This window comes from Diabrotica virgifera, chromosome 8 (assembly GCF_917563875.1).
Source record: "Diabrotica virgifera virgifera chromosome 8, PGI_DIABVI_V3a".
NCBI lineage: Eukaryota > Metazoa > Arthropoda > Insecta > Coleoptera > Chrysomelidae > Diabrotica > Diabrotica virgifera.
The window spans coordinates 155,670,268-155,695,412 of record NC_065450.1 but is presented as its reverse complement, the minus strand read 5'-3'; the positions used below and the strand labels follow the sequence as shown (position 1 = coordinate 155,695,412).

Here is a 25,145-nt window from a genome sequence, read left to right as displayed (position 1 = left end):
CTTTCGGAATCCTGCCTGCTCTACTGGTTGATACGAGTCCAATTTGTGTGTTAGTCTGTTGTTGATAATCCTCATGAATAGTTTATACGTTTGCGACAGCAGTGAGATGGGTCTGTAATTTTTTATGTCCTTTCTGTCGCCTTTCTTAAATAGCAGGATTGTAAGACTTTCGTTCCATTCGTCGGGTATTTCTCCTTTATGTAGACACTGATTAAACAGATTTCTTAATGTTTGTAAGATTTCTTCTTTCCCTTTTTTCAACATTTCAGCAAGGATTCCATCTGGTCCTGGTGCTTTGTTGTTCTTTAATTGTGATAGTGCTGCTTCTATTTCATAATTTTCTATTTTTGGTAGTGTTTCTGAGTTTACATTCGTGATTGTTTTCTTGATATATTCCTGAGTGTTGAAGTTTGCGTCTTTCTTTGAGGTGTATAGTTTTTTATAAAACCTTTCTACTTCTTCTGATATCTTATCTTTTCTCCTCTCTTCCCGTCCTGTTTCATCCTTTATTGAAATGAGTAGTGGTTTCCCTAAATTTGGTCGTAAGCATTTTAGGCCCTTATTTCTCTCAATTACTTTCTCGATTTCATTTTCAGTGTGTTTTCTTAGATCCTCTCTGGTTTTTCTTCTAATAAGTTTGTTTAGTTCTACGTATTCTACTGTGTTTCTTTTGTTTTCGCTTATTAGTTTTCGTCTACTTTCCATTAATTTGACTGTCCCGCTACTTAATCTATTTTCTTTTGTTGTTAGTTTTTTGGCAGTTTTCATTCCCGCTTCCAAGAGTTTTTCTTTCATTTCTTCATTGATCTTATTAATTTCTGACTCTTCCTTTGCTACTTGTTGATTATAGTTTTCCCTTAAAGTCTGTCTATATTCTTCTGCGTTTTGTCTTATTCTGCTATGGTCAATAGCCGTTGGTTTTCTTCTAGATTTCTGCGTCGCTAGTTTGCTTATTTCTATTTTGGCTCGTAGTATGCGGTGGTCGCTGCCAGTTGAGAATTTATTAAGTGCAGTTACGTCTTCGAAGATTTGTTTATTTTGGCAGAGGAAGTAGTCTATTTCATTTTTTGTCACCCCATTTGGGGAGACCCATGTCCATTTTCGGTTTGGCTTCTTATTAAAGTATGTATTTATCGCATGAAGGTTTTGTTGTTCCAAATATTCTAGTAGTCTTTCGCCCCTAATATTCCTTGATCCAAGTCCGTAGTTTCCTATCTTGTTTTCTGAGTCTTCCATTTTCTTTCCGATTTTTGCGTTAAAATCTCCCATAACGATTGTTGTTTTTATATTTTTGTCTTCCATTGCTGTGGTGATGTCATCATAAAAGTTATCAATTTCTTCCTCATCATGTGTTGTTGTTGGAGCATATACTTGTATTAGTTTCATTCTTGTCTTCCTGTTAATTTCTAGTATGATATATCCTACTCTATCTGATATGCTCTTATACTCGATTACGTTTTGTTTAATTTTCTCTTTGATCAGAAATCCTATTCCTCCATATGTTTCGTCCTCCTTTCCTTTGTAATAGAGGTCCTTTCTAGGTCTATACACATTTCTCCTCTTCTTTTGACCTCTGACAATCCTACAATGTCCCATTTGATTTTAGTTAATTCCTCTTCGAGTTCGTACAACTTTTCATCTTGAGCCATGGATCTGATATTATATGTCGCTATATGTATTCTGTTGCATTCCTTCTTTTTCCGTTTTCTCTGATTCGTTCTTGTCGAGCTTTTGCCTCCCCCAGAATCCATGAGGCTGATCGGTTTCTCGATGTGGGACTCCGGATTTCTCCTACCCACCTGGGGTCCATTTCCGCTTTGTTGTAAGTTCGACATTGCTAGTTTGGGGAAAATAGCCATAAAACACCACGCTGGCCAGGCGGGTTGGTGAGTTGTAGGGATCACATTTCCTTGACTCCCTGTAACTGTTGTATGGTTATCCCGCTCATACTCGGTCGCCAGAGCCTCGTCTGTTATGTAGCAGGAGGCACCAGGTAATTTTAGACTACCACTCGTGGAGGTGAGGTTGACTTTTGGATCGATTGATGTATTGTTGTTAAGTTTTATGTGCTAAAAATAAGTAAGTTAATAAGGGGGGGGGGGGTAACGTAACACTTATTCCAGCGCACTGTATTATATTTTTTCAGTTTCTATTTATAGGATGCTATTTAAACTAGTTAAGTTTTGATATAGCCTTCGATTAGACTGTACTATTATTTTTGTAATGGGGGTTTCCCGTTTAATAAATAAATAATAAAAAATAAATCTTAAAAGAAATCAAGTACTAACATATTTGTCCTCTGTAGGTATTCATTTGGGTTAAAGAACTATTAGATCGGAAGCAGATTTTTCGTGCCTCGCACATATTGACCAATATTGGAGTAGATTCTCAAGAGGAATTATCAAAAGTTTTTTGTTCTACTACCAACACAGAATTGAGGGAATATATTGGAAATCACCTGAAAGCCCAGAACACACTAAAATCATATACATTTGATGAAAATTTACAACAGCTCTGGCATTTTCTTGATGTGATATTAAAAAATAATGTTCTGATCTCTAAATGGAAATTGACTGAAAGTAGTATTGATTGTTTAAATAAGCAAGAACATGAATGGAAATCTCAAATAGCTTCCAGACTATTTTTAAGGACACATGGTAATAATATTTTCATTTTTAGTTGTAAAAACCTATACAGTCCGTACAATATAGATACCGTTGCACGTCATTATCTACGTCAGAGATCTAGGTTGACATTGTTGCCCAAATACAAAAAATTATTGAATTCATGTTAAATAACATATATCACATAATAGGGAACTTGCATAAAATTTAAAATTCGAAAAAAATGTTATAAATCACAACAGAATATAATTTAAAACATGTATCAAAGATAAAAAAGTTGTTTTTGTGTTCCGTTTGGCCCCTAAAGACGATTCTAAATTCAAATTATAGCAGCTAGCCCAAAACGCGTCGTGAGGTCATATGGTTGTATGTTTACATTCTGCACCAACAAAGTAACCAAAATTGTATACAATTTTTAATTAGACATTATAAACTTCAGTAGAAAATACAGCTATGTGACGTCACAAGTGTTTTTGATCGTTTGAACTATTTTCAATACATAGAAAACTTGGCACTAAACAACACTTAAGTATAGTGTTTTCTTTTATTTTCCATAGTAAACCTTCTTTCCTTTCCTTCAAAAACTGTATCAAACTCCAATCTCAACAAACTGGTATATATTAATTATTACAATGACATACGATAAATGTCATTAGAATATAAATGTTTTTCCGTTATTCCGCGACGATGAGTTGGCCAAATACCCAAGTAGGTGGAGGCCAATAAACTAAAGAAGAAGAAGAAGAATATACCTAGATATAAACGTAAATAAAGTACAACTATGTGACGTCACATAGCGCTGTCCAGGCCAGACAGCAGTCTTACACTTTTGGCCAAGAAACACATAAGCGCTCAATACTCCACAAGGAGAGATGGAACGAGAGAGAGAGAGATGTGACGTCACGGGTCGTTTGAACTATTTTAAATCACAGAAGATTTTAAATTTGTACTTTTATTATGAGTTTTTAAAGCGTGAAATTTTGGAAATCTCATTTTTAAACAAAACTGAACATTATTATGTAATAAAAAAATGTGCAAGTTCCCTATTATTGCGGAAGTGGATTATACAACAAAACAAATTAACATTCAATGTAAAGAAATAAAAACAGAAATAGAAAACAATAATTAAGTTAGAGACCGCCCTTGGCAAGGTATGGTTAAGTTGTACTGATATTGTACTCCTAGTTTTTAATAAAAACAAGTGGTTTTATTAAATATTTTTTTAACGTTAAAGTGTTTATCTACTAGATATTACTACGTAAGTCATCTATACGTAATTATTATTTTATTATTGTGGAAAGAAAACGTCAAATAAGAAATATACACCACCGTACAGTCATTTTGTGAGTTTAACTAGCTTGCGGTTGGTCTGTCACTTACCAGAGTCGGAGTGAAGCTTTCGCCATCGCAGCTTAAAATGACTTCACACAATGTAAACACACCTTCCGATCTAACCAGTCCAGTAAATCAACGTTCGAATATCTCAAACAGTTATGCATCAGGCGCTTCACATTATTTTCCGAGTAAGACCCAAGCAATTGTATTTAGTTGTATCGATAATGATAAACTGCAGGAATATTTAATTCCGTTGGGCACAATCATGAACCCAAAAAATATTATTTTTTCATCTAGATTATCTCACAATAGAATCTGCATGTATTTGGCAAACAAAACCGTAGTAGATAATTTCATGACACAACATGGCTCTATAGAAGTACTCGGCGAAGTTATAACAGCACGAAGACTTGTCTCCAGCAGAAAGACTAGTCTGGTCTGGTGTCTGCCCGTCAATTCCTCATCAAGTATTAGTTGAAGAATTACAGAATATCGGTTTAAAGGTTATTTCCCCAATAACATTTCTGAAAATTAGCTCGACTCTTCCCGAATATAATCACATATTGAGCTTTCGGAGGCAAGTTTATGTAAGCCCTATAACATCAATTCCAGCCATGGGCGCCCATACCCAGGGGCAGGGGGGCCCGGCCCCCCTATCTTTTCGGGTGCTTTAAACTATATATGGTTATCCAAAGTATACAAAATATAATATGCAACATTTTCACGTCTGCCCCCCCCCTGAAAATTTTTATATGGGCGCCGGTGATTCCAGCTTCTATTCTAATAAATTTGGACCAAACACCTTACCGCAAATTTTTGTTACAAGGTACACTCACCTGCTTTATTTGCAAAAATACAGGGTATATATCATCAAAATGCAATAACAGTTCAGTAACGGAATCAACTCATATTCATTCAAACAATGAAGTACCAAATCAAACAGCTCCAACAAGTATATTACACAAGGTACCAAACACTCAGCAGTCATCAAGTTATCCATTATCAAATCCGAGCATATCACCTACACCTACAAATCTCCATGACCAAGAAATTACTAATACTCCTACTTACAGCAACACTTTCAATCAACCTCATTCAGCGTCAATACCGTTTTCAGAAACTTCGGAAGCAATATCCTCCAATCTATCAGCGCCTCTTCCATTAGATACAACTGCAGAAAACTCTAATAAAACTGATACATCACCACAATTTTCTGAAACAACCATTTCAACCAATCTTACAAACAAAACTTCAAGCTCGACTTCTGTCACTACCAATAAGTCTGCTCCAGTACTTCCAAATGTAATAAAGCCACAGCATCTAAGTGAAAACTCTAATAGCACTTGCGAAAACGCAAGTTCTTCCATAAAACGCAGTATTGGTGAGATCGATACGCCTCCTTCAGACTCAGCAATTTCATCACAAAATCTGTTTGCAAAACCCAAATCCTCTATACCAAAAAAACCGCGCTCATCTAAAGTCCCATCTACACGGGAAACTCTTGAAAATTTTATTGATAATCATACCCCACCATTCGTTTTAAATTACCACCAATTATCCTTACTGATTGATAATGTCCAAGGCTCCCCCGACACTATTAGCGTCGTTAAAGAATTTACAACTGATATGGCTGGTTTACGCCCGGTTTCATAATCAGTTAAAGTGGACTTTAAGTTTTAAGTTGGTACCCTTGTCAATGCAATTCATATGGGTAAATGTCAACGTTAAAGTGAACTTTAGTTAATGTTCACATTAAGTTGATTATGAAACCGGGCGTTACTTCATCTTTTACAAAGCAGCTATCAATATGCAAATGATAGATCTACAAAAACCAAGTTTACAAAACTTCAAACGAAACTACACATTTATTTAGGGAAAGAGAGTTCTGACTTAGACAGTGATTCTTCTGTAGACAATTGTTCAGTATCATCTAACTCCGAATCTGTTAACAACATTCAACTCGATACTTTAATGGAACATTGATGGATTTTTCCATCGTCTCCCTATGCTACAGCTTAAGACAGCTTGAGACAAACTTAAAGACCAATCAGTTGTACAATTCAAAACATTTCACTTGTTTCCGCAAAGACCGTACAGATGCAAGCGGTGGTGTAGCAATAGCAATCGTTTCTTAAGAAAACAGTCTTCTTCTCCGTTTAACCCCAGCATGTAGCACATATTCAGCTGAACTCTACGCCATATTTATACCGTGCTGTGAAACTTCTTAACGAGCTTACACTCACAAAACCTCTGATCATAACAGATTCCCTTAGCTCTCTAAACTCATTAAAACACATTTTTCCGAAACATCCTTTTGAAAAGTTGCTAAAATACCAGCTGTCTCAAGCTCATGAACATGGAAGAAGTGTCCAATTTGTATGGGTTCCCTCACATGTCGGAATAACAGGAAATGAAGAAGCTGGCAGGACTGCACGAGGGGCAATTTTAAGTGATTTTTCGGAGCCGATAGGCAAGTGTGTTTCCAGTGACTTAAAAGCTTATTTTAAAGATAAAGTGTTGTGTTTGTGGCGAAATGAGTGATCTCAAAATAATTCTAAGCTGAAAAAAATCAAAAATAATGTGTCTCAGTGGATTCCATCGTCGCGCAATAGACGAGAACAAATTGTGGTTGCGCGTTTACATCTAGGACATACCAGGTTAACGCACTCTTACCTTTTCACAAAGAATAATCCACCTATATGTGATCAGTGTAACGTCCGATTAACAGTCGAACACTTCTTAATGAGTTGTATTAAATATGACCAAGAAAGACAGCGCTACAATATTCCAAACGCTCTACCAGAGGCTCTAGGTAAAAACTGTTCCTATGACAATATAGTTAATTATCTAAGATCCATAAACATTTTGTACAATCTGTAGTTGTTTACTTTTGTTATTTATATTATGTTCCGTCGCTAATAACCTTTTGGTGGATGCGACTTCTTTTTCTAATAAAAAAAAGAGTTAAGTTATAATCTCACGTTAAAGTAAATAATAAAAACAATAAATATAATAAAACAAATACTTATAGTCAAGAATAAAAACAAATCTGAAGTGTCAATACCGCAACTGTCAGATAAATGTTACCAATTTATGCCAAAATGTCACCTTTGTTCTATCGCAGTTAGGGTGTAATCCGAACAAGTGTGCTTTATAAAAACGCTTTATTTGTCACTTATACAAATTAAATGAAACAAGTTAGGGTATGTTTCTTTAAATTTACATTAATAGAAATCTTTAAATATTATTTCTACGCGTATATAATAAAATATTACGTCTAATGGCTGTAATTCCAGTGTACTCGGCTAAACGATTCTAAAAAGGAACAGTCTTACCACTTAATATTTCGTGTTGGTATCATGTGACGTTACGTGCTATGACGCGGATAACGTATCAATATTGTACGGACTGTACACACATAGGAAATGTCAAAGATATTTTTAGAAAAAGACGTAAATTTCTTTTTTAATAGGGAACTTGCACATTTTTTTTATTAGATAATAATGTTCAGTTTTGTTTAAAAATGAGATTTCCAAAATTTCACGCTTCAAAAACTCGTAATAACTTAGAAATACATATTTAAAGTCTTCAGCGGTATAAAATAGTTCAAACGGCACGTGACGTCACATAGTTTTGCATTAGTTGTTATTTTGGTTATATTTCGCTGTGTCTAGGTACACGCTAACGTGTACGCAAATAAAAAAGTTAGGTAGACGCGAATTAAACTTCATCAAGCCAGTGACGTCATTATTTAGCTTGCGCAGTTACTATATATTTTGGTACATGCTATTTTGATATGTTTAGTGTTTGTTTGATGGAAACATATTTGTTAAGGGAAGGGAAGCAGAACTATTCAGATGTTTCAAACTTAATTGTAATAAATCAATGTGTATATATAAAAGTATATATTTAGGTTAGCAAAATAATTATATGTATTTAGTTGACATGACATGTAGGTACAAAATATTGTTAAAATCATTTTTATACATAAGTGAATTATTATAATCAACTATTCTAAATGCAAAATAAGCCACAATTTAACTAAAAAAGTTATTTTATTAACGTTTAGACGTCCAAATCGGATGTCATTGTCAAAATACAAAAATTAGTCAGATTAAATAAATTATTGGAAAACATTTTTTACTAAGCAACATTTTTGTTTAATTTAATAATATTTTGTATTTTGACAATGACATCCGGTTTAGAAGTCGAAACGTTAATAAAATCAATTTTTTAGTTAAATTGTGGCTTAGTTCCCATTTAGAATAGTTGATTACAAAAATGCCACAAGGATAATAGCTTCAAAACAAGTTAATTATTATTGTGAAATCTTTAGGTCTTCCTTTTATTTTAATCTTTTACGGTAATACTATTTCATTTATAACTAAAAAAATATATATTAATTTATAGTCTCTTATTTTTTGCGTACTGTTTTAAAATGTTCTTAAACTCATTAAAAGAACTAAATAATTGTCCGCACTCCGTAGTTAATTTAAAAACAAACACTAAACAAATAAAATATAAGAAATCACTGACACTCTAACTTTTTTATTTGCGTACACGTTAGCGTATACCTAGACACAACCTTATATTTAGGTATATTCTTCTTCTCATTCTTTAGTTTATTGGCCTCCACCTACTTGGGTATTTGGCAAGCTCATCGTCGTGGAATAAGTCAAAAATATTTATATTCTAATGACATTTATCGTATGTCATTGTAATAATATATACCAGTTTGTTAAAATTGTAGTTTTATACTGTTTTTGAAGGAAAGGAACGAACATTTACTATTGAAAATAAAACCATTTTGTAAAAGTACAAATTTTCTATGAATAGGTCAAACGATCAAAAACACTTGTAACGTCACATAAATGTATTTTCTACTGACGTTTATAACGTCTAATTTAAAATTCTGTTTACTTTATTGGAAAAATGTAAAACCAAGTGACGTCACGATGCGTTTTGGACCACCTGTTTGAATTTGAATTTTTAATCGTCTTTAGGGGCCAAACGAAAGACAAACAAAACTTTTTTATCTTTGATACATGTTTTAAATTATGTTCTGTTGTGATTTATAACATTTTTTTCGAATTTAAAAATTTATGCAAGTTCCCTATTGTTTTGGATACATAATAATCGATTTGTAGTGATTAGTTAACAAAATTTTGATACTTTTATATTACAAAATATTTTTAAGTATTTTTTTGATTTTTTCTTAATTTGTATTTATTGAACTTTCACATTATTTATTTATTTCTAAGGCGGTACGAAGTTCGTCGGGTCAGCTAGTTTATTATAAAATTAAACTGTAACCCAATCATTGGCATTCCAGTTTTGATATTCGTGACACCACCCTAACTGTATCACCACCATATCAATCACCACGACTGTGGAGATTGGCTTCATGGAGATGATGTCTTCCAGTAACACGGCCTATGATTACCTGGTGTGCCCGCAGCAAGTGGCAAATATTCAGATGCTGTAATCGTTGGTTGTCTTCTAGCGGTTAACACTAAAAATCGATCTTGAGTTGCAGTTGTAGCGCGCTCACGTCCTGGATGACGTTCGACGGGACTTCCAGTGTCACAAAAACGCCGCCAAAATCGCCTTATTGCCCAGAGAAATACGGTTTTTGTCGGGAAACTGATCAAGCCAGGTTGAAAATGGGTTTTTTGGAGTCTATGTACCTAATACATTTAGTCTAGGCGCCAGAGGGGTCACCGTGTCCTTTTCAATTCTGATGGACAAACTCAACGGTTTCTTATGGATTTTTGGCTGCTGATTACGAATTTCGAGGGTGGATTTCGATCCGAGTGGTCAAAAAATTATTATAAGCAATTTAATTGTTTATAAATTGTTTATAAGGCTCTGGCTCATAAACTGAAAGAGAAAAATGTTTCAAATAAAATTTGTTCCTTATTAAAAAACGTTTACTAAACTTAAATCCAATAATTAGAACTCAAGATATTGTAAAATTCGTGCACAATGCAAATTTCAAATTGCAAAATAAGTATTTTTCAAAGCTTTATCGATCGTAACACGTATAATAGAATAGGTTGTAGTAATGTGGAGATGAACCTCGCTAGGGGTAAGAATACACTAAGTACTCATAATATGTATGTTTATTTAATCACTATACAGTTACATTCAGATTTAAAAGGAACATAGCGAGCTCATACACAGGGCCTTGAACCTACATTTAATATAACGGACCAGTTAAAAGTTCGATACGACACCATAAATACAACAACGATAAATTATTTGACAAGCAGCAAACATGCTTCTTTTGCGAAGCCCTCTCCCTTTCGCCCGAATCGGGCCTAAAGTAGCCAAATCGGGTACACTAATCGCTTAACAGGGTTGTCACGTCTCTCTAAAGTCTCCGCATTTTCAAAATTAAGAGCGTGTGTATAAAATTTCGGGTTAATGTTTAAATGCATACTTTTTACGAATCCTGAAAAAACTAACAAATATTTTTGAAAAATTTTAACGCAGAATAAAAGATTACATTATTACCGAGGGCAAAAAGTCCCTGAAAACTTCTATAATGTTTATTTTAATAATTTACAGGGATCAAGAAAAAAAGAGAAAAGAGACCTTTTGTTTATTCTAAGGAACTTTGGGCCATCGGTAATAATGTAATCTTTCATTCTGCGTTTAAATTTTTCAAGAATATATATTAGTTTTTTCAGGATTTGAAAAGGACTATTGTAAACCAAAACCATTCATTTTTAAACTAAATAAAAGTGTGCCCTGTTCCATATTTGTCTTTTATCATTATTAATTTGTTGGTGCCGCTATACTATGCGGTCTACCGTCACCATTATGTTATAGCCTGCGGTCTAGCTGGGCGGTTAAAAAACCCCTTAATATTTTCTCAGAAAAGTTTGCACACAATAACGAAAGGCAATAAACCGTTTGTAGGCAAAATGTTTATTGCTACGTAATACCTAATAAATCTTTTCAGTAGTAACTACACAAGAGCTCTAAAATTATCGAATTTTTCCCGAGTGACACTTTGACAGGTTTAATTTCACGATCCGAAGGGGAGTGAAATTATGTCAAAGTGTCACGAGGGCAAAAATTCGATAATAATTTTAGAGATCGAGTGCAATTTGCTGTGATTATTTCATGAATAAAACTGTTCAAACCAAAATTTTATTGTAATTTATTTATGCAAGTACAAATTAGTACAATTAACCAAACACTTGTTATAAATATTTGAAGGTTGAAAGTCATCATTTTTATAATTTTTAAAATACTAATTGTCGTTAATGTCACTGAATGTATTTTTTCGTAGCAACGAAGGGCATCTGACGTAATATACTTGACGACGGGATATTATCAAAAATTATCACTTTAATTTTTATTTCTGTAGCTTTCTATTGGTCAGAATCTCCTATGAATGAAACAGGGCCGGACTGGCACATAAAAAAGGCGCCAACCCAAATCCTAAAAAAGGCGCCAGACCCCCCCCCCCTTCTTTACATCAAACTTTTTTCAAATCCTAACGCATGTATTTTCAAGTAACGCTATAAATATTACTTGTGATTTTTTTTTAAGTTTATTTTAATTTAAATCCATAAAGTAATTTACTATTTTTATTGGAAATAGTAAATTATATTAAGATGCCATAAAAATATAGCTTCAGTTTCCCAGTATCCCTTTTACTCCGTTACATTTTTTGGTGATCTCTGGAGATTTAAAACAAATTTTTGAAAAGTTTGAGTAATTTTTCAACTGCTTGTACAGAGGAATCTACTGGTTCAAAAACAATTAACAAAAATCATTGGTGTTCAATATAAGTCACTTTTTGAATTTTTTCAAATTTTTAGAGCGCTCGAACACTCCATATAATAGAAGAGTAAACCTAGATAAAATATCCGCAACCACACGATGTCAGGCGATCCGTGCCTGAGTGGTGAATGACCTAGATTAGACAGCCACAAACGGAGCTTTCGGAGAATTGACGAAACCCTTTGAAATTTGAAATTCAAGCCTTAACGTGGGTAAGGGCGCACTACCTCGCCGGACAGTATAATTCGCCCCTACTCATAGGAACTATATAGATAAGTATTTAATCCAGCAGGAAAAAATAAAACAAAACGAAGGGACAATGGAGCGAGTCACCGGTGGTGATGCAAACTGGAACAAGCTATGAATGAGATGATAATATCGTGTTCATCAGTAGTGAAGGGAACAAAGGGAAAGTACTCAGCGAAGAAGAAAAGAGGAAGGAGACTTCGGAAAAAGGGGATCTGTTGGAAGAATTCTGGTCAGAGGTAGGGACCTGAATAAGACGGAGCTTGCAGCGGAGGCAACCTTGCAAAGGAGCTCCTCACTTGGGGAGAAAAGATCTAGAGAGAAGGAGTAGAGTTCCGAAATAACAGCTATGGTAAGAGCAATGAATGAACTTAGCGGAGTTATAAATAATTTAGTGAAACTAATGTCCGACCATCAGAACATCGAAAGTCGAAATCAAGAATGAGGTAAAACACCTTAAAGGAGTCACCAAACACATCTTCTTTTTGTATAAACATGACTGTCTGTTTTTTCAATGAGCCTCTAGTAAGTTATCGTTCCATCGTTTTCGTGGTCTTTCCACTGATCGTCTTCCTATTGGAGAACTGTCTCGCGCTGTCCTTAAACTATCGAAGACCACTGTCGACCGAAGACATGAAGGGGACTTTCAGAGAAGTCGCCCTCGGCAGCATTGAGAACCGAAATATAATAGTGGAGAAAAGCGGTGAGGAAGGACCGGCTAAGAGGCGGCAAGCGTGTCCACACAAATGGACTTCGAAGAGTTCTTTCCCGAATAACTTAGTGCAAGAAAGATACAAATGATCGCAACGGTCCTGAACTCAAGGGAAAGAGCCTTTGAAAAAATTAACATTATATATTCGAATAGGAAGAAGATCACTTTACTTTACGGTCGTCAAACCGGGAAGAGTAAATAAACCTCCAGGCGACTTAGTAATGGTCTTAAAACCTGGACTTCTAGGTGAAGGGGAAAGGTCTAATGACGTGACCAGGAAAAACCGAAAGTGGTAGTAAGTGCAGTAGAGACAAAGACAGACCAAGAGACCTCCCATTTAATTATATGATCACAATTACAAGGTATAGTCAGAAAAAGAGAACCGGGGAAATCGTCAGACTATTTTCATGATCCCTGTAGAGAAAGGGGTGACGGAAATGGAAGGGGACAAGAGACTACTGGCAATTATCTCTAAATTATTGAGATAAGACATAGAGACACTGGAGACCAGAGAGGCGTCCCTAAGAGTATATGGGAGGGCTACAGAGGTAGGAATTTCAGGAAGCTCCTCGAAGTCACCTTTATAGGTATGGACCTCGACCTCGCGCTGGAGGAGTATGAACGTGGTGATGCAGAAGGTGATCGTGAAGGGAGGTAAAAAATCCTACGCCGAGTTGCTAAAGCTAAACAAAGGCTGTGCAGACACGAGGAAGAATCAAATTGGTGTCAAAAGCGCTAAGAAGATTAGGTACAGGGATCTGATGCTCTAAGCGGCATGGAAAGAACAGGCCGAACACCTGAAAAAGATAAGCATGGCCCGCACGGAGGAAAACGCAGTAGAGAACGTCCGGGGGCTATCAGGACCAGGTGGATATATTTAATATAGACAGTGATGTCAAAAAGGAAGAAATCCTGAGACACGTTCGCAGGTATACCGGCAGCAGAAAATCTAACACATCAAACTCGTCTCTATAAGGGAAAATAGATAAGGCAACACAAACGTCACAGTCAGACTGACGCGCATCGCAGCCAAAAAATCACTGGAAAAAGAACATATTGGCTATAACTCGTGCAAGATAGGATAAAGAGACTGCATGTCCAGCGATGCTTCAGATGCCTACAGTTCGGTCATGGTAAAACCGACTGCAAGGGAGAAAACAGAGCCACTCCTGCTACAGATGTGACAAGGGAGGCCATCAGGCACGAGAGTCCAGTAGTGAGGCGACTTTTTGCTTTACTTCAGTGCCCGGAGTATAAATGGGATGTAAATGATTAATGGGATGTTACAATATCGGCAAGCTCTTATTTTTAAAGGATGCATATCAAATTTCTTACAACATCTATACCAAATATTAAAATGGCCACTTTTTGCTCATTCTGACAAAGTTGCGTTTCTACTACGCCCACGGGCTTCATTATGTAGGATTCTAGGGCGCAGCAATCCTACATATATAATGTAGTTACGGAGCGCAGAAGACTGCACTCATATATTTTAGGCCAATTGTGAGATGTAACACTCTTATATTATAATAGAAAGAGCGGATATTGATACCTACGAAAGGCGCCTGAGTCGTAAAATTGATCTTCGAGGGCGCCGCGCGACGCATCTAAGCCATTTGATTATCTAATACCTGATACAAGTTGACAATTTGTATTTTGTTGTACCTAATGGCTTCATTATGTAGGATTCTGGGGCGCAACAATCTAATACCTGATAAAAGTTGACAAGTTGTATTTTGTTGCACCCAATGGCTTCATTATTTAGGATTCGGGGGCGCAACAATCCTATATGTATAATGTAGTTATGGAGAGCAGAAAACTACACCTGTCTATTATAAGTCAATTGTGGGATGTAACACTGTTTGTATTAAGTATTAGATAATTAAATGGCTTAGATGCAACGCGCAGCTCCCTCGAAGACCATTTTTATAATAGAAACAGCGTAAATTGATACCTACGAAAGGCGCCCGAATCGTAAAAATTATCTTCGAGGGCGCCGCGCGTCGTATCTAAGCTATTTATTATAATAAAGACAGCGGATATTGATACCTACAAAAGGCAAAGGAATCTAAAAATGGTCTTCAAGGGCGCCGCGAGTCGTATCTAAGCTATTTATTATAACAGAAACAGCGAAAATTATTGATATCTACAAAAGGCGCCCGAATCGTAAAAATTGTCTTCGAGGGCGCCGCGCGTCGAATCTAAGCTACCTATGTATTATAATAGAAACATTGGATATTGATACCTACGAAAGGCGCCCGAATCGTAAAAATGGTCTTCGAGGGCGCCGCGCGTCGTATCTGTGCTATTTGATTATCTGATACCTGGTAAAAGTTATACTTTGTTGGACCCACTGGCTTCATTATATAGGTTTCTATAGCAGTTTCTGTCTCTTCATTAAGTAAAAACAGTTTTTAGGGGAATGGTTGCCACCTAGTCTTTGTGTAAAGGGAAACAAAAATTTTTTTCATTGTTTAATTTTTTTAATGGATATATACTAACGAAGGCAAAAGGCGCACCGGCCCGCGGGCCGGTGGGCCGGCGGCCCAGTCCGGGCCTGGAATGAAATAATCAGCAATATACAATAAACTTAATTCTTTACTTATATGCAAGGATCACTGACTGTTCTTCTCTCTTAAATAAAAACCATTAATTTTTTCTTTCATAATAATTAGGCTGTATCTTTTGGAACTAATCAGGTTACATATATTTTTTTTGTAAATAGTTGGGGTGCGTTTTTTTTTGTAAATTATTAGACCCCTTTCATTTTACATTTATTTTCCTCCAAATATTTATTACTTGTGAATAAATATTTTTTCTATAAGAGTTTTCTTGCATTTCGCATTTCATTATTTCGCGCAAATACTTCGAGAAGTTTCAGATTACCATCTTTCACAGATAGACCGCATACAGTGCTACTTAGGCGGTCTACCTCGAGAGTGCGATTTGCCAAAAGGATATGCACAAAATAAAGAAATGCAAAAATACTGTTGTAGAAAGACATATTTATTCTTATTCCAAATAATGTGATGTTGATAGTCAAGACTTAACTAATTTTTTTAAATCTAAAAGGCCATTTTATTTGAAAATAGGGGTTGATATTTACGCATACCCTGGGAAAATATTACGGTGTTATTTGCATAATAGTAAAGAAACTAAATTCGCATAAAGTAGGTACGGTGTTATTTGCATAATACTAAAGAAATTAATTCGCATAAAGTTTATTGTATATTCCTAAATAGTAGTAGGTAGTATAATGTTTATTAGTACTTAGCAATAAACATTTTGCCTACAAAGGTGTAAACCCTTCTGAGAAAATATTATGGTCAATAGCCGCACACGTTATACAGTACCGTCAAAAACAATATTTACAAAATGAATAAAACGCAAAAGTCAGAAGAATTAATGTTTAAATTTTACAATTTTCTCAAAAATTGATAGTTTTCGAGTTATAGGGGTTAAAATCTGAAAAATGCGAAAATACACATTTTCGAGGTCTAAAAACTCATATTCAAATTAGTATTTTGAGGTTGCCAGACACTTAAATTGAAGATTAAACATTCAGCTTCAAGATTCTGAACAGTGATTGCGCCTAACCCTAATTTAAACCGTTGTTTTTTAATTGTTAAATATGTATGTCCATCCAATTTTATTGCCGGTGCGGCGCGCTCTATTTCAAAAATCTCCAATTTTTCCCCGAAAAATATTTTTTCTAGATTCTTTGGGACATTCTAAATAAAATAAGTTTCTTGACATTTTTCTCAAACAGTTTTAAAGTTATAAGCGATTTAAAATCCAAAAATGCGTTATTTTGGCATTTTTCGGATTTTAAATCGCTTATAACTTTAAAACTATTATCTTTTGAGAAAAACGCCAAGAAACTTAGTTTATTTAGAATGTCCCAAATAATCTAGAAAAAATATTTTTCCGAGGAAAATTGGAGATTTTTGAAATAGAGCTCGCCGCACCGGCAAAAAAATCGGATAAACACGCATATTTAACAATTAAAAAACAACGATATCAATTAAGGTTAGACACGATCACTCTTCAGAATCTTGAAGATAAATGTTTAATCTTCAATTTAAGTATATGGCAACCTCAAAAATACTAATTTAAATGTGAGTTTTTAAGATTCGAAAATGCGTATTTTCGCATTTTTCAGATTTTAAATCGCTTATAACTCGAAAACTATCAATTTTTAAGAAAAATTGCAAGATACCTTTCTTGTTTAGAGTGACTCAGAAAACCTAAAAATATATGTTCGAGAGTAAAAAAAAAACGCGATCTTTGTATTTGTTTAAAAAATTGTTTAAACAATTTTTGCCCAAAAATTCCGCCCGGTACCCTTCAGATTTGTTTAAAGGGGACATTTTTGAATAGGAATCCACAAAGAAACCGAATCAGAAACTTTTTCGGAAGGGAGCGGTCTCGCCACATGGACTAATTATTATTACGATAATATTACTATTTATAATAGATCACTATTATCTCTGTTACTATAATACAAAAAAGATTGGCATTTTTAGTTGAAGAAATCATTTCCACCAAAAAACGATAATTTTGGAAACATTGTACCGTTCGACATTATTCGACTTTCAGTGACTATTCTGGTGAAATAGTTCAGAATCCAGTAGCCCGCTGCAGTCTTTGATTTTTATGATATAATTCTTTGACAACTTTTTGTTGTCCAACTGCGTGGAGCGGAATTACATGTAAATTGTATGTTCCCTTTAAAAATGAATTTATCTGTATACGCTAGTAACTGGTTGGTGGACTATATTCTAACTACATTGATGGTTGAATGATGAATAATGACTGATCTCTTTCTTTACTTGCTACGTATCTATAATCAATCCCAATTGTTTGTTATGATAAATACCTGACTGTGACCATGAAATACTAACAGTACCAAATTGCTGACTCCGTTGTTTTCCAAAACGAGTGGTCTACATTGCAGAAGCAATGTCACCTACTTTTACGAAATCAAAACAATACATGTAACTAATATTTGTTTGAGACTTTAAACATTAAATCGATATAGGTTACTCTTATTTTTGAATGATAATATAAGTCCTGTACACTCGGCTTCTACGCATGCAAATGAGCCTTAGAAGGTCTCATTTTAAAGCTTAATTAATAGACTTCCAAACAAAATTTACTTTATCTTCATTGGTTTTAAAGTTATACCCTTTTGAAGTAATAATTTTCTTAAAAAAATTGTACATTAATTTGTTTATAAGGGTTTCAAGCAAATTTGAGCTTAAACATTTATACTCTAATTAACAATAATGATAGAAGAGCTCAAAAGGAAAATAAAAATGTTCGTAAGTTTATTTTTGGCCAAGATGTCGATATTTTAATGGCGCAGTATGAGGCGCAAGATCGGCTCACAGTCAGTAAATATTTTTCGACGCTTTATCGATCGTAACTCGGCTTCTGTGCATTGAAATGAGCTTTTCATGGTCTCATTTTAAAGCTTAATTAATAGACTTCCAAACAAAGTTTGCAAGATATGCCACCAACATCAAACTCAATCCAATTGCATATAAAACGAGCATTTTATGTGGTGTACACACAATTAACGTGCCTCGAAGATACTGCAAAAGAACTTAATCCACTTGTATATGGATATCATATAGATAACGAAACTCTGAAGCCCCAAAAAGTTTTAATTTTAATGCCTTCAAGATCAGATTTAGTAGCACCATGTGTCTGTAAAAATTGCTCTAAGAACTTATACAGATGTAAAAAAGCTGAGATGCCCTGTATATCTCGATGCAGATGTATGAAAGAAAATGTCTGTAAAAATAGTAATAATAAATAATATCAACTTACTTTTTAGTTGTATTTCTGAAATATTAGTATTTAATGCTTTTTTTTTTCTCATTTCGTACAAAAAATAGAAGACAAATTAAATAGAATGAAAGGTGATACGAGGTACAGAATGATGATTTAATTATAAAAATTATATGATAAAATTTTATTAGGATATTCAAAAATAAAAAATGAAGATAACATACAATATATACATAGAAATTATAATTTGCATCGAGAAGTTAGCGCATGAACCTTTGCGCCTCATAACGCGCCATTAAAATATCGACATCTTGGCCAAAAATAAATTTACGAACATTTTCATAAGCTCAAATTGTTCCTTTTGAGTTCTTCTATCATTATTGTTAATTAAAGTATAAATGTTTATAGCTCAAATTTGCTTGAAACCCTTATAAACAAATTAATGTACAATTGTTTTAAGAAAATTATAACTTCAAATGGGTATAACTTTAAAACCAAATGAAGATCAAGTAATTTAACAAACTTTGGTTGGAAGTCTATTAATTAAGCTTTAAAATGAGACCTTCTAAGGCTCATTTGCTTGCGTAGAAGCCGAGTTGCGATCGATAAAGCTTCGAAAAATACTTATTTTGCAATTTGCATTGTGCACTAATTTCACAATATCTTGAGTTCTGTTCTAATTATTGGATTTAAGTTTAGTAAACGTTTTTTTCGTTTTTTATTAAGGAACAAATTTTATTTGATTAGTTTTTTATCTCTTTTAGTTTATGAGCCAGAGCCGTATAACAATTTATAATCAATTAAATTGTTTATAACAATTTTTTGACTACTCGGATCGAAATCCACTCTCGAAATTCGTAATCAGCAGCCAAAAATCCATAAGAAACCGTTGAGCTTGTCCATCAGAATTGAAAAGGACACGGTGACCTCTATTTGGTGCCTAAACTAATTATAAATACAAAAATACCAGTTTTTTCGTTTAAATCGCTACAGGAAAAAATATTTATTTATTAAGCTCAACAGGTCTTGTAGGCCTAGGGCTAAAATGTTTACATTTCTGATTACATTTTATTGTAGTCTTATAAATTTTATTTAATTAGACTTCAGTCTTTTTATACACTCCTTCACCACCTCTCTCCATTTCTTTCTCCTTCTGTCCAATGCTAGTTCTTTCCATCTCTCAATGTTACTTTTCTTCAGGTCTTTGTACACACTGTCCTTCCATCTTTTTCTTGGCCTGCCTCTCCTTCTCTTTTGGATTGGTTTTCGTGAGAGTGCCATTTTTGGCATTCTTTAACTTCCCATTCTCTCGATGTGCCCCAAATATCATATTCTCTGTGCTTTGATCGTTATCGTTGGCTATTTATACAGTTCTTCAAATTCTTTATTGGCTCTTCTTCTCCACTGACCTTCTATTTTCACACGTCCATATATTGCACTTTGTATTTTTCTCTCCCATCTTTGTAAAATGTCTGTTTCTGACTTTTTCAGCACCCATGTTTCGCACGCGTATGTAACTGTAGGTCTGATAACAGTCTTATAAATTCTTATTTTTGTTTTTCTTGATACATACACTAAGCGTCAAAATTAAAGCACCACCTTAAAAATGGGACTTTTTTGATGTCTCATATTTCCTAAACCTGTTGTCCGATTTTAGTGATTTTTTTAATATGTCATAGCTTTATTCTTCAATAATATTAATGTAATAATATTGTTGCTAAACAGATAAGTATCATTGTATACCGGGTGTAACAATGATAGTGTGTTTTTTCCTCAAAGTTTGTAACACCCTGTAGAATATTCTAGCGTATAAAAAATATTGAAATTAAAACTCAACTGTAGCCTTAGGCTTTCTTAATATTTTGCTTTTTGATTTATTCGCTTATGTTGGATAATAAAAAAGTTAGGTACTTTAACAACTAGCAACGTTCTTCATCAATAGAGGGTGTTTCTAAATAAGTGCGACAAACTCTAAGGGGTAATTCTGCATGAAAAAATAATGACCGTTTGCTTTATAAACATATGTCCGCAAATGCTTCGTTTCCGAGATACGGGATGTTGATTTTTTTCTTACAAACTGACGATTTATTTATTGCTCTAAAACCGGTTGAGATATGCAAATGAAATTTAGTAGGTTTCAAGAAGTAGTTATTGCACATTTTTTGACATACAATTAAGAATTCACCATTGGCGTGCATACGGGTCATATTACCGGGTGCACACCCCCTATTCTCATTTAAAAAAATCATCGACTACGTCATCAAGCTCAGATGGATGACGTCACTAGTATGATATATATGCCAAGAAATCGTAATTTAAAAATAAAAATCGAACTGTTTCGAGATTTATCTCCAAAATCGTACAGTCTCGAGAAAATGAATTTATTCCAACTCAAACGTCCTCACTGTATACTTACCGCGACAATTTAGAAACATTTGCTTCTATTTTTGCACTAGTAATTGTATATTTCTCTAAATGAATTTAACCTTATCAGTTATAACCGTTTTTTGCTTGCCTTGGGCAGTGTTTCAAATATTGGAAACATTTGCTCTTAACTTTTTCAGCACGGCGGACCGTTTAAGGGGTCGGTACATAGTTTCGGTTCCAATGCTATTTAAAAGGGATACATTTTTTTCGAATCCTGAGAAAACTAATAAGTATTTTTAAAAAATTTAAACGCAGAATGAAAGATTACGTTCTTACCGAGGGCCGAAAGTAAGCCTGAAAACTTCTATAATGTTTATTTTAATGAGTTTCAGTGGTGAAAAACTAAGAGAAAATGTAGTGTGATTTTAAATTTCAAATATCTCATTCAAAAGAAACTTATTATTTATTCTAAAGGACTTTTGGCCCTCGATAATAATTTATTCTTTCATTCTGCGTTTAAATTTTTTAAAAATATTTATTAGTTTTTTCAGGATTCGAAAAAATTTACACCATGTCCGTGGTGATATTTTTTTCCAAATCGAACATTCGCTATCTTTGTCATAGTACAACGCACTGAGGCGAATAGAATATGGTGACAAGACAGTGACAATTTTAAATATTTGACATGGCATCGGGAATATTTTGAGTTGCTGATTAAATAATATTGATAGTGTATTTGATAAATAATTGATTTAAGACGTGAACTTAATAAAAATTAAAAATGAATAACCATTTTCATTTTCGTTGCAAAACGAAAATACGGCCGCACGATATTCTAGTCCAATCAGAGAGTGCAGCAAGCACCTCTATCGGTTTCGAAACTTATTAGTCTCTCATCAGGAGACACATATGCTGCTCTCTCTGATCCAACCAAAACAAACCCCGGTGTGCAGCCACGGATTGCAACGAACGAAATGGCATAGATGCCCTAGCGGCAACTGCTATTAAAAGACGTAAGTTGTCAATCTAATGGCATATAAAACAACATAATGTTACTCTACATCCCACCAGACTGAAAACAATGGGAAGCTTCTCTGGTTACACCTCCGAGGCTTCTACAATTTGCAAGCCATAACGGATGCTGAGACTAAGGAAGATGAGGGAATTTTACAATTTATAATTCACGTCCCATCTGCTCAGCGCGGTAAAGTTCCAACGAGAATGGTTCCCTTCGTACTCCAATCAGAGTAAACATGTAAATCAAAAATGAATAACCATTTTCAATTTCGTTGCAAAACGAAAATACAGCCGCACCATATTCTAGTCCAATCAGAGAGTGCGGCAAGCACCTCTACCGGTTTCGAAACTTATTAGTCTCTCATCAGGAGGCACATATGCTGCTCTCTCTGATTCAACCAAAACAAACCCCGGCGTGAATTCACGGATTGCAACGAACGAACTGGCATAGATGCCCTAGCGGCAACTGCTATTAAAAGACTAAGTTTTCAATCTAATGGCATATAAAACAACATGTTACTCTACATCCCACCAGACTGAAAACAATGGTACCCTTCTCTGGTTACACCTCCGAGGCTTCTACAATTTGCAAGCCATAACAGATGCTGAGACTAAGGAAGATGAGGGAATTTTACAATTTATAATTCACGTCCCATCTGCTCAGCGCGGTAAAGTTCCAACGATAATGGTTCCCTTCGTACTCCAATCAGAGTAAACATGTAAATCAAAAATGAATATCCATTTTCAATTTCGTTGCAAAACGAAAATACAGCCTCACCATATTCTAGTCCAATCAGAAAGTGCAGCAAGCACCTCTACCGGTTTCGAAACTTATTAGTCTCTCATCAGGAGGCACAAATGCTGCTCTCTCTGATTCAACCAAAACAAACCCCGGCGTGCAGTCACGGATTGTTAAATTGCAAAAAAAAATAAATCGCCCAAAAAACAAAAAAGTTATTTTCAACTAAAAAATGTACTCCTTTATTTCGGCCCACAGTGTATAATAGATAATTTTAGTAGGTAATCTTTTAGTTTAATTTTTATTTTTCTTTTCAGACATATCTCTAATAACCTTTATGACCAGAGAAGCTCTGTGGAAACAACTTCTGGCCTACAACGACATAAAGTTACTTAAAATCTGGATCAATGTGCAGTACAATGAGACCCACGACAATTTTGATGTCTCTGAAAACTTAGTGAAGGTCTTTAAAAAGTTTTTCATCACAAACGAAATGATTAACCAGCTGAATTCAAGCGAAACATCGACAAATACATCAAATTTAATTTTAAACGATTTAAGTCAATTTGGAATTTTTTGCAATAAGGACTTGGACAGTTTTGTGAACATTGTATACAGATTGTACCAATCGAACCACATACAAAATACTTTTCAGATCATTCGAAAGTATACATCTAATATTTCTGAGCACCATTTTTTACATTTACTTGTGGACCATTGCATTAAAAACAATTTGCACATTGTTTTGAGCACTTGCGTGGAAAATTTTGACATTTTTGAAGACGTGATAGATAAAAACCTGCATCTGGACCTTATTTTAGATTTCAGAAAATTGACTCAACAATTAACGGAGCAAAACTTAAAAAACAACATATTTAAAGTATCAACGTTTTTGAGCAACAACTTGGAAAAATATTTTAACAGAAACCCCCTAATTCTGTTGTCCCTCATATTTTTTACAGAAAACGTTAATGTAGAAAGTATATTCAGCGAGAAAGTTTTTCAAATTAATGACATAATACTGAAAGAATCTGTTGAAAATTTACCGAAAAAATTGAAGTATTTAGACGCAGTAGTAAATAGAAAAAATCTTATTTTAAGTAAGAAAATAACGTTTTATGATCTGTTAGAGAAACATTATAAAGTGGATGTTGGAAAATTGTATGCATTTCAATTTGAAAACAAGTCTTTACCAGATTTTAACAACATTGAATTACGGAATAAATTTGGATATTTAAAAAAGATCAATTATTTATTCTATGTTAAACAGTTCAGACCTAGTATAGCTTCAAAATTATTTCTCATAAATCAGTATGAGAACTTTAAGGGATTCCCAGAAGGAAACGTGAAGCAGGTACAGAAGAAAATTTATAAAACTGTTTTTAGAGATTTTACTAACATAGAAATTGCGTCTAGTTGCATAGCTTTCCTCGAGATGATAGGAGTCGATTCAAATTTTTTAAGAGTAGCTGTAAAATGTGCAAATATTTTATTAGCAAACGGTACAGATATGGATAGTGTAACTAGCATGTTTATGAACATCGAAAATAGTCCGTATGCCATACTGTCGTTACTAGAACCGATAGTTATTAAGTCTATTGACTTTGATAAGTGTGTTGAAGGAAGTTATTTCGTCGAAGCCATGAAAACCTATGATATAGTGATTAAATTCACCATCTACTTCGATCTTAAGCTACCGGAGATGTTTTTAAGATCTTGTGCTACTAACAACATGTGGTTGCCGTTTTTGATATTTGCGCAGCTAAAAAACTATCCGATAGATCATCTCAAACCGATACTACAATCATTCAAGAATCCGAATCTTTTAGAACATCTCAACCATAGTGTTATTCATGATATTCAAGTGGACGATCAGAATGTTTTAATGCGTGAAAGAGATTCTAGGAATTCCTTTTTGTCAAGGATTGGTGTCAGGAAAAGTTTGGAAAATTTGAGCCACGGAGAATCTTTTTACAGTCTCAACTCGCAGTCAAGTTACGGAAGCAACAGCAGTTCAGGGGGATCGGATTTTCTGGAAATCGACATTTCTAATACGAAAGCAACATTATTACAGACTTTGATTAGATGTCATAATAGTACTGATCCGCCAAGAGCTTTATTGCAAGCATGTCAATTGTATAAAAATCCATTATTGGCCATTTTTGCAACAAGTTATGAGGTAAGACACATTTTATATAAGAATATTGAAACATTTTATTTGAATTGCTTAAGGACGCTAGAATTAAAGGGGTATAAGAGATAAACAGCAAATTTTGAGTAAACGCTGCTTACTCAAAGTAATTATGATAATTTTTAATGTTAGTTTTTTTTCTCCAGTTTAGCAATTGTAGTCATTATTAGAATATAATAAAAATATGCTTTACTGTCACTGAAAATGTTTACAATTTTATGGACAAAGCATATACAACAGTCAAAAAAGTAATATCAATAACAAAATAATACAATTTACTAAAATTAGATAAATCGTCAATATATAGTATTAGTCCAGAGA

At 34.3% G+C, this 25,145-nt stretch overlaps 1 protein-coding gene across 1 annotated transcript in view; it reads left to right on the top strand.

The window, feature by feature from the left end:
* LOC126889701 (spatacsin) overlaps positions 1–25,145 on the top strand; it is a 142,347-nt gene that overhangs the window by 9,786 nt on the left and 107,416 nt on the right. The window contains exons 3-4 of the mRNA XM_050658231.1: positions 2,306–2,657; positions 22,951–24,812. Coding sequence (XP_050514188.1) covers positions 2,306–2,657; positions 22,951–24,812 — 2,214 coding nt within the window. The remainder of the gene's footprint in view (positions 1–2,305; positions 2,658–22,950; positions 24,813–25,145) is intronic.